General features: G+C 46.2%; 1 protein-coding gene across 1 annotated transcript; it reads right to left on the bottom strand.

Moving 5' to 3' along the window:
• Positions 1-2,158: 2,158 nt before the first annotated feature.
• LOC110288340 (serine protease inhibitor A3K) lies at positions 2,159-9,477 on the bottom strand. The gene is made up of 5 exons (XM_085830641.1): positions 9,402-9,477; positions 6,778-7,434; positions 4,700-4,973; positions 3,625-3,778; positions 2,159-2,667 (listed from the first exon to the last, which is right to left on the bottom strand). Exons 2-5 carry the CDS (start codon positions 7,415-7,417, stop codon positions 2,479-2,481), a joined length of 1,257 nt encoding a protein of 418 aa, XP_085686767.1. The 5' UTR covers positions 7,418-7,434; positions 9,402-9,477; the 3' UTR covers positions 2,159-2,478.
• Between the last annotated feature and the right edge of the window lie 1,845 nt (positions 9,478-11,322).

Raw genomic sequence — 11,322 nt, 5'->3', positions numbered from 1 at the left:
GGCTTCAGTTGTTAATCACCTAAGTCTGCAGCTTTTTTACCCTCAGAAAGAACAAAGAAAGTTTTATGGTTTTTTAGACTTTGTCACCAGCATTTCAATACAGTTAGAGAGTTAGAATTACCAGAGACCCTCAGAATTTAAAGCCACACCAGCGTCCTATTCTGTGCCTCCACCATCACTCTCTCTGATCCAGGAGGCTCTCAGCACCTTCTCACTGTTGAATTAGTATAAAATAGATCGATGTACATCATGGAGAAACCAGTGAGCAATACAGGAAGTTCCCAGGGTATCAACCTAAGGGATTGGCAGTACTTTCAGGCACATATCTTCCTGACCACAGTCTGTTCCCTCAATTGCACACTGGGTCGCTCCCTTTAGAGGTTTCATCATACAGGCAATAATTGAAGAATAAGAGAGGAGAAACCCTCATTGCCCAAGGAATGAGGGAAAGAAATCCCTGACATATAGGTCCTAGATTGCGAGAAGAGATGGACGCAAATTTGACCACAAGTTCCAGAATAAGCTGACCAACAGAAGGAGGTGCATTCAACACCAAGCTCCTTAGACACCTGGGCTGAATCCAGGAAGGATGGAGGGATATAGCTGGGGATTGTCAGTACACACAAAGTACTTGTGGTGTCCCAGTCTCAGGGCAATGCCTAACAGACACATTGGGAGAACTGTTGGGCCACTTGATTGTTTCAATAGATGAGTCCTTCTCTCATCTCATGGCTATCAGGGAAGGGTACCTGATTGCTCACTGGGAACTGGGGTCCGAGTGTGAACCACCAGGTTCTAATTCTCTGTTAAATTCTTCTCCACTGCTCAATGGGTCTTTGCCAGAGCCCTAGGACTCAAGCAAGTCTCAATCTGAATGTACAGCTGGCCTTCTCCATGTAACCACTGGCTGTGTTTCCAGGTCCAGAGGATTCTTGAGGAACAGCAGGTGCCCCAACACAAATGTACCTTGACCTGTCCTCTTTCATCAAGACAGCAGGCAAGCTCATCCCTTGAGCTGAATAATCCACTCTCCTCTCCAGCTGTATCCTGATGTTCCTGGAGACTGCCCTCAATGGCAATCTTCATCTATCATAAATCAGTTCTCTGTAAACTTATAGAGTACCTTTCCCAAGTAAGAAACTTTGTCTAACCCCTCCTATGCTCTTTATGGCTCTGATTATTCCAATATCCTCAAAGAGCCATACTCTTTCCCAACCTGTGGTCACTCCTACATCCTCTACTCCACCATCAGCTACACTGTTGTTCCAGAAATTCACCTCTTCTCAGATCTTCAGAAATGGCTCCATTGTTCTTTGCCCTGCCCAAAATATTCTCTCTGGTCATCTGAGCACCTTCTCTTCCTCCTAGCATCCATCTCAGCAGAGATGTCTCCTGATCCATCGAGCATTTGGTTCTTCTCTGGGAAGTATCAGAGCTCTGTTTCATCAACCACCTGCTTTCCATCGTGACACCTCATGAGCAGGCTCACAACTTGGAGGAGGCTGTTCCTCTGTTATCAGGACACTTGGAAGAGCATCCCACAAGCTAAAATGTCTACTTGAGTGGTCATGGGGGAAATAACTAAGTTTTCTTCTGCCTCAGTTTCCTCTTCCATAGAAGGGATTGTTAATAGTATATAGGTCAGAGGGCCATAAAAGGAGTCACAGAATGAGTGACAATCTCTACTACTATGTTGTCACTAGAGGCAACTCCTTCCAACAGGAGCTGAGAGAACACTGCCTGGGCACTTTCTGTGCAGGTAATGCTTATTGATCCTTTCCTCCTGTCTCCTATTTTGGTTGTTGGTGTTCATCTTTTGTGTGAGGTTGTTCAGCTGGGATCTTAGAGAGAGGCTGAGGTGGAGTGCCAGGTGGAGAGGAGCTAGTCTGACCCTCAGTCCCATGTAGCTGCAGGAGGTTGGGTTCTAACTGCGCCAGATGTAGGCAGGCTCAGGGGACCCTGCATGGGGCACTGAGTGGCAAAGCCTGCAGAGGGAAAGAAAGCATAACCTTGGGAAAGCAGGACACCAGGCCTTCTCAGATGCTGGAATGACATTCAGGGCAACAGGTTTCCTTCTCATTCCTGGGCCTGATTCTCAAGGGTTAGCCCAGAGGCCAGCATGGTCCCATCAAGACTGTGCAAGCAGATGTGCTCAAGGTTGGTATTGGAACTCTGTGTATTTGCAAATGCCTAGGATTGGGGTACAGACACATAAAGAGGAGTCACCAGGGAAGAAGAATAAAGGCAGATTCCAGGTTCAGAAATATGCACAGATGCTCCCAAGAGGCCTGAGAGCCTGACACTGAGAGTCCAAAGTCTTATGTGCATGTGGAATCACAGAGATAGTCAATGTAGCTGTCTACGCTAACTTTGCAACAGCCAATCAGAGCTTGAATGACAGGATGTATATAGAGATCCACATGCAGACTCTGTCCCAGAGCCCTGGGCAGAATCATGAGAACTTGGGGAGCTTTAGGTCTACTTGGGGTTATTGACTTTGGCCATAAAGAGGATACTCTTAGAACTTGTGTGATAGATAACCAACAGGAATGACCTGTTGAAAGACAGAGCTGGTAATATGGCCTTACGAATGCCGCCAATAACCCCTGTGGCAGCAGCTGCTTCTGTGCCTGTCTCAGACACATCTAGGACAGCCTTGTGGACCACCTGTGGGGAAAGAAACACATCACTCAGTAGAGACCAGGGAGGGAAGGAAAGAGGTCTGGAGCAGGCAGTAAGTGCTGGCCTCATCTGCTGGGGAATTTCTTTGTTCCTTTCCTGGGCTCTAATCCTGCATTTCCCAAGTCTCTGCTCAGGGTGTGAGATGAAGCATGCCTTGGGTCTGCTCAGTGTCTGAATCTGTGCTGTCCTGAAATAACTACAACAGGAGGACAGGAGCAGGTAATGGCAGGAGTTTCTTCATATGCAGTCTCCCAACTTCATCAGAGGGAACAGCTAGAGTGCTGTCAGCCAGAGCCAGATTCATCATCCCTCCTGCTCCAGCCTCCTTGGGATATGCAACAGCAATGTGCAACCCATGGTTTCACATTCCCCAAATACCATGTCCTGCTGGGACTGATCTGTACCCAGAGCTCTGAGTGGGTGCTGAACAGAACATTGGTTACAGCCAGGCTGTGCACCTAAGACTGTAGTATAGGGGTCTAAATCATCTTCTTTCCCGTTCTTGGAGTTTTCCTCAAAACCGCCATGACTCCTTGTCATTACTTTTACTATTAATAATCTGAGTGCTGGTCAAGAAGTACTGTCCCAGCACTGTAGTATAGGAGGTAAAGTATGGAAGTGGTTTGGCCTACAGTGTATTTTGGTTGCCAATGAAGTGAATTGTGGGTGCCCGTGTAGTGTATTGTAGGTGCCCCTGCAGTGTACTGTATGTTGCACTGCAGTGCAGCACATGTTGGTATCCACGGTTCTATGGAGCAACTCTAGGCCCTTTCCCACAATGGGCTCCTAGGTGAGCTCATGTACAGGGGTAGAGGATGGACATTTCTTAAGGAAACTCAGAAATGTAGGAGCTCTCACATATGTACCATCCCCACAGCCCACATGCTCTTCACCATCCACATTCAGGACCCAAGGCGAAGCATCCTGTGCTTCTTGTCTTACCTGAGACACACTCAGTTGCTTGGCTTCTGTGATCCCAGATAGGTCAGCTTGTTCGGTGAAGACTTTCCTAATCCCCATTTCTGGAAGGACATCGTCCTCCAGCCTGTAGTCACTAGAGATGGAGAACTTGGGCAGGTTTAGCTCCTCTATTTTGCTGAGAATAAAAAAGAGCAAGGTAAGTGTCCCTGAACTCTCTGACCCAACCCAATCCATCATGTTGCTGGGTCTCCTCACCACACAGCCCTCTCCCTGGAGAAAAGTCCTCTTCCCATCGACTTGACTTCCCCTAGACGACTTGACTTTGCTCTTTCTAACGCATTAATCATCCATCAGGGCCCGAGACTGTTTACAGTGGACAGGCAACCTGAGTTGTTCCTAGCTGTCCTGGGACTTAGAATGCTTTCCTCCTATATCCACAGTTCAATTCTCCCCTGTCGTGGCAACCCTAAAACATCTTCTAATGAGCCTTCTATTTAAAATTGCACACTGTATCAGATTCCAGCTTTCCTAATGCTTGGATACTTCCCTTCTTAACTTCACCCTTTCTCATATTTTAACCTACTTGACGATGGTTAATTTAATTTTCATTACAACACTCTTTTTTCCTCAATGCTAAGGGGAGCCCAAAGGGAACATTTGTGCTTCAGTCTCTGATATACTTTCAGAATCTACATCAGATGATACTTAGTAGGACTTCAAGTATTATCCTATGTATGGTGAATAATGGCTATTGAGGGATGAGATGGCAGAGCTAATTCTCAGAGCTCATCTGTCAATCACAATTTACTCTGCCTTCCAACTCATTCTATATTCTGTGTAACTTACAGCCTGAAAGAGGGAGAAAAACCACAGCTCCTTGTTCTAGCTGATTCCATCTTGTGAACAACCAAATTGACAGCAACTCATGGCCCAAAATACATAATCAACAGAAAGAAATTCAACTAAATTCTATCTGTCCCCCAGGGATTGCCCACCATTACAAAGGATACTAGTAAGACTCTGAGGTACAGGGACACTGGCCACTAGGTAACACCAGGACAGATGTCCCAGCTGTTTGGGTCTTGTGGACCTGCACCTGGGAATCAAAGTTTTCCTCCATTTCCTCAGGGTCTCTGGTTGTAAGCTGTCCTCCACTTGCTGCATCCTGCCCTGGTCAGGGAGGATGAGCAGGGCACTGGCATTTCCTGTGTACTTCAGCTCCACCACAGAGCAGGACAGCTCCTCATCACGGAAGTGGCGTGCAGTCAGTAACTTCATTTTCATCATGGGAACCTTCACAGATCTCTTCTCATCCAAGTAGAAGTCAGACTCAAATGTGTCCTGGGGGTCAAAGGATATCTTCCATTTGCCTAAAGATGAGGCAAATGATCATGTTTTAGACACAAGACAAACACTTCACCTCTTCCCCATTTATGCCCAGCTTTTGGTTATGACAGCAATCCATCATCTTCATTCCCTCAGAGTGTCCCTTCTTGTAGCATATGATGAATTTGATAAAGCTTGGTAGTTGACCAAGCTGCTAGCTATGGATATTGTCTCCAGCCTGGGTCTAGAAAGGGAACTTTAAAACCACAGCCTGGCTACTTGAGTTCTTGACACAGTCAGGGATTTAGGGTGGAGTGTGTAAGAGAGACAAGAGTGAAAGTGGTGAGACAGGAGACAGGGGAGAGTTGAAGCTCTCATCTTCTGCAGGAGAACCAATGTCTTGTGGGACAGGTTTCAATGGAAACAAGAGCACAGACTGAGTTCTCCTACATCATGAATAGTTCATAATCCATAGATTGTGGGCTAACACATGGATAATGAGTCCTCATCTCATACATGGGCCATGACAGTCTCCACAAATCACAGACACCACTCAGGTTTATCCCAGAATTCTTGTTTCTGTCCCCACTACCAATGTGCATTATGGGACTTGATAGTGAAACAATTCTTCCTCTTAGCATCTTGCAACCTAGGCATACATCCCACCTCACAGCAAGCATCACTTGAGTTTGGGTCTGGGGAGAGTTGAAAGAACCCTGTCCTGCAGTCTAACCCTTCAGGCTGGCTCTCAGCTTCTACCATTACCAGGTCACAGCAGCTCTGGGGACATCCTGCCCTCTTGACCTTCTATCCTCCTGTCCTCTGTCTTCTTGTGCTCTCATCTCCTGTCCTATTTTTCTCCCCATTGTCATTTTCATTTTCTGCCTGTAGTCCAGACCTGCCCTAACTCTACCCTGGATTAACTTTAATTAGCTCCAGACACCACAAGGTTTGGTTATATCATGACTTCTGTCAGGCATCAATTTCAGGTCTGTCCCCTTTCTCCCTGTTTCTATCAGGGAGGATTGGTGGGCATTGGATTTCTAGATTTCCCCCCAGTACCATCACCTAAAATATCTCCAGCTGAGTCTCTATCTCTCTTGCATCCAAGTCTCATCAGACTCCTTGAACCAGGAATGTCTCTTGGCTAAATGGCTAGTTATTTTACTAAGGCAAAATTCTACAAAGCAGTCAGATTCTAAACACAGAACGGTGCCTGGCTGACACTTTCCCATCTCTAATAGCTCTTACCGAGCCCTTGCTTCTCCATCCACAGCAACAGTTCAGTAGAGAAAATCGTCAGAGGAGAAGTACTGCACCAAACCTGCCCACAGGTCTCTTTACTTGTTGTGGTTATACTACCTTCCATGTCCCAATACCGTCTCTGAGCTACTTACAATCAAGAAATTCCTAGCCCACCTGGACCCTCCTAGAGACAGTGGCTCTCCAGCATGTATGGACTTCTGCTATAGGAACATATTAGAAATGCCTGCAATGGGAATCTGGTGTGTGTGTGGGGGAACCTGTCTCTGCAGGGAGTAGCCCTGGCTTCTGACCAGCAGGTAGGATTGGACATGTGAGGTAAGACATTCTGCTCGTGATTGACGTTAAGTCATAGCCAATAAGCAGCCCTTGTAGACAGAGAGCTCGGGACTCCTCTTGAGCATGTACCAGAAAACACAACCTTTGTCTAGAGACAGCTCAGAAGACGAGACTGGTGAGTGACAAGAAGCTAGGCACCCACATGCCCAAGGCTTTGGGCACCTTCTTTCCTGTGATCCTCTGATAGCACAGGTACCCAGCCAAGCTCTTCTCCCTCTCCCACTCCTGAGCAGTGACCTCTCTCACCTTTAAAGTAGATGTAATTCACCAGCACCATCAGTGTATCCGTATCCAGTTCTGAGACCAGTTCCTTGATCATCCCCTGGGTCTGATTGCTCACATAGTCATTGATGAGGTTTTTGGCCTCAGTAGGCTGCTGGAAGTCTGCTGTGAAGGCCTCAGCCTGGTACAGAGACCTTGTCTTCTCATGGAATTCTGCCAGGATCTGCAGGTCCTTTTCAATAAACATGGCATTGCCTATGTTTATCTGATCCTGGTCCTCTGGCTGGCTGAGCCTCTGTAGGAGGTGCCCAAAGCCCTGGTGCATGTCTGCTTCAGAGGTCTCTGTGAGATTGAACTTGAGACCTTCTAGAATCTCTTCCATGGTCTTGCCCTTTGCTCCCAGGGACACGAGGGCCAAGGCAGCTGAGATGCTAAGTGGGGAGAAGACAATATTTTTATCTGGATTCTTCAAAGCCAGCTTCTTGTACAGGCTGAAGGCAAAGTCAGTGTTGACGGAGGCAAATGTGAGACTGTCATCTGGTGTCCCATTTTCTTGGTGTTCATGGAATACAATGTCCATTTCGTTTGTGCCATCTGGGAAGCATAGGACAGCAGGACAGATTCCAGCCATTAAGATCATCCCCATAGCTACAATGAAGGCCATCTTTTCTGTTCTCCAGGCTGAAAAGAAAACACCCTTTGAGTCTGGGAGGTCCTTCTGGTGCTCTGACCATTTCCTAGTTTTCCCACCCTGTCTGGCATTGTGCTCTGCTCTGTTACCCTTCGGAACTCTATGACTGCCCACAGGAGGTAATATGGCCTCTTAATGCAGTACTCCATCCTGAGCTACCTACTTCCATGGAGGAGTGCTGTCACAGAAGCCAATTTTCATAGTATAGAATCAAGATCCAGAGATTTGAAGGCACATTTTAGGGTCACAAGAAAAATCAGAATAGGAGTGGGGGATGGGTGTGAGCCCTGCCTGCACTTTGCACTTGTGTTACCTCCAGCTGCCCCCTCCTTAGGCTGAACTCTGTTACCTTGGAGCAGTTTTTATAACAGGTCCTATCTTAACCATGTGTTGACAAGTCTGTGAAATCTTAAGGCCCGTGAGTTCATTTGGTGCATGAAGCTAAGTGTTGGGAGGGTTAGTTGTAAGGCAGTGGGAGAAATATCTGGTGCAGTGCAGAAATCCTTAAACCATGGGAACCTGCAGTGGAAGGACACACAGGGGAATGTTCTCTCAGCCCTGCCAGGGAATATCATTGTGCTTTGTACCTCAGGAGGCTTGGAAGTCTTCCTGCAGGAAGAAGAAAGAGTATCAGTATCAGTCTCTCATAACTGCACCAGATTTCATGTTGGCTGTGTGATAGCAAGCAAATGGGTGGACCTCTCTGTGCAGCTCAGTGAGGGGACCATGTTACATTATTGTTAAGTGGTTGGCTTGTTGTTGGCCGGGGGTGGTCATGGTCAGGGATGTCTAGGGGACCACCTCCTCTATATACATCCAGTGTGAGGGCCAAAAGCATCCTAAGTGGACTATAGTTGAAAGCTTGCAATCATGGCTATCTACCTTTGGCCTATGATTGTATATTCAGGTGTATAATTGAAGGTAGATGGCAAAGGATTGGGAGACAGAGAAAGGAGTGGAGAGAGGAGAGAGGGAAGAGGGGAGATGAGAGAGGAGGGAGGGAAAAGGAGAGAGGAGGACAGATAGAGGAGAGAAGAAGGAATATCAAGGAGAGGGGAGAGAAAAGAGAGGAGGGGGCAGAGAGCAGAGCTCAGAGAGTAGAAGTTTGGAGAAAGGAAGGAGATAGAAATGGGAAAAGAGGGGGGGGGGCAAGGTGATAGGAAAGGGAGGACAGGGGAGCAGGAAGAGGGAGAGAAAGCAGTATGAAATGAAAGGAATAAGGGTGGTAGAGAAGACAAGAGGAACACACAGGGAGCTGGAGAAAGCAGGGAAGGGTGTGTTGGCACTAAACCACTTGTCCACATTGCTGTGACATGCTTACAGAGGAGCCTAGAACCTCAACAACTTGGCTGCCTTTACCCTGTGCTTTACTTTCACACTGATGCAACCATTTCTATGGAAAAGCACTGAACAGTATTTTGTGCCAAAATTATTTCCAAAGAAAAGAGGTTGCTCAGTTGGTATGGCAAGAGACATGGCTCAGTGACTGCGACTTCTTTGCTTCTCTAGTTGAGGATGAAACCTGTCTCTTTGGCCAGGTTATCTGGGATCTAAGAAGGAAGTGGGGTCACAACACACCCCCAGGCATCGCCTCTGTGATGTGAGCAAGATAGAACTGTTGCCTCATCGAGAGTGACTGTGCAACAGTCCTGTGTCACCCTAGCTATGACAGCAGCATGCTACGCAAGTTCTCAAAACTTCATCCCAGTAGAGTCAGAGGAGCAGCCTCCATTTACTGTCCATGAGCAGAGACCACAGCATCTGCATCTTCCATTGGCAAGAGAAAGAGACCAGAAAGAAGATTCTGTGAACCCCAGAAACATTCCCTTATTGTAGCCCAGTATCTCATCCAAAGCCCTTGCCGCAGCCACACACATGTTGTCGGTCATAGCTAGTAACACACAGTCCTGGGGCAGTGCCTTTTCTGTCCCTGTAGTCAAGGAATCCCAAGCATTACCTACAGATGATACCAGCCAGATAACAGCCTCTGTGATAGCTGACTCCTGATGTTCAGGGTTGTGGTTCGCCTGGCATCTCCCCAGTGAACAGTGATGTCTATTTATTCCTCCCCAAGGGCTCCTCCCTCCTCTTAGGAAATGCTGGCATGGACAAGCTGTGCTCTGTGGTCAGTTTACAATTCATGCGACAAGAAGATTCCTAGTAATATGTATTTGTAGTCTGTATCAGAACTGCCTCCTGATGGTGTAATTCCCAACTCTTCTCTGTACAATCCCATAGGATCTCCTAGGTACGTATTCTGTTTATCAGATGATTCAAAGACAATTTGGAAAGAGGAAGAAGTCAGAAGCAAAACCAGGATGTATAATCTCTACCCTACTTTTCACCAGGCAGGGCTGCAGCTTTATAGTCTAAGTCATTTAAAAATGAACAGTGAATACTAACTAAAAAAAAAATCAGTAGCCCTCCTTTATAGAAATATTAAGTGAGCTAAGAAAGAACTTAGAGAAACAACATCCTGCACAATAGCCACAAATAATATAAAATATCTTGGTTTAACTCCAACCAAGCAAGGAAACATCCTGCAGGACAAGAGTTTCAACTCTTTGAGGAAAGAAATTGAGGAAGATATTAGAATATGGCAAGATATCCATGCTCATGGATTGGTAGGATTAGCCTAGTAAAAATGGACCTTTTAACAAAAGCAGTCTATGAATTCAGTGAAATTCCCATTAAAATTCCAACACAATTCTTTACAGGCCTTGAAAGAGCAATTTTTAACTTCATATGGAAAAAAACAAAACACACAGGTTAGGTATAAAAAACTTGTACAATAAAAGAACTTCTAGAGGTATGACCATCCCTGATTTCAAGCTGTAGTACAGAGCAATAGTAATAACCCCCCAACGTATCGCCATGAAGACAGACATGTTTATCAATGGAATAGAACTGAGTGATCTAGGAGAACCCACTGAGAAAAGCAAAGATTTGGTTTGACTCACAGTTTCAAAGTCTACAGTTCAGGGTTTGCTGGCTCCAGTTCTGTCCTCGGTCTATTTCCAATGTTTGTGACTACACAGTGCCAAGTTCTTGCCTAACTCTTACCCTCCTCCAGACCCTAGGCTCTGCCACCTACTGCCCTTTCCTGGATCAGCCTCCATCTGATACAGTGTTGGAACCCAAACTCCTGTAGCTGCATGGGGCTTGTTGGTCAGAGCAGCTCCTTTCCTTCTACCATTTCTACTCCGGGCAGTGTCATACCATTTATCTTCATTTCCAGCTGACCAACCTCACAGGACAAATAGACTCCTCCACCTTCATCACACAAAATGAAAGGAACAAAGTATCAATTTGTGTATTCCTGCAGAAAGTGTCCAGGCAGTGTTCACTCAGCTCCTGTTGGCAGGAGTTGCCTCTAATGACAATGACATAGAGATTGTAACTCACACTCTGTGACTCCTGTGATGGCCCTCTGACCTATATGCTTCTATCAGCTCCTTTCATGGAAGAAGAAACAGACACAGGGAAGCTTAATTATTTCCGCATGACCACACTGCTAGACATTATGATGTGTGGGATGTTCCTCTAAATTACTTGGTCAGTCTTACAGTACAGCAGTACTTGTTTTCAAGCTCCTAGGTAACGTTGATTGATCCCTGTCACTATGACCACCTTGTTCATTGTCCTATTGGCAATGCTAGATGGCCGGGGAAAGAGGCTGACTGTCCCTAGGTTGGGTCATTCTATCTACTTGGTTATTGAACTTCTCTTCAGCTGAAGTAAGGTTTGATGCATATATACTTGAGACATAAGTATCTTCATGTCCTCCTCCCATCTAGAGCGATCTCTCCTCATAATTCTTTACCAGGGTCTTTTTCACCAAATTTCCAATCATATTCTTTGGAAAAAACCTGAAAACC

Source organism: Mus caroli, unplaced genomic scaffold (assembly GCF_978045245.1).
Source record: "Mus caroli unplaced genomic scaffold, Mus_caroli_1 scaffold_14, whole genome shotgun sequence".
NCBI lineage: Eukaryota > Metazoa > Chordata > Mammalia > Rodentia > Muridae > Mus > Mus caroli.
Note: the sequence above shows the minus strand (reverse complement) of the source record. Positions and strands in the feature narration are given on the sequence as shown.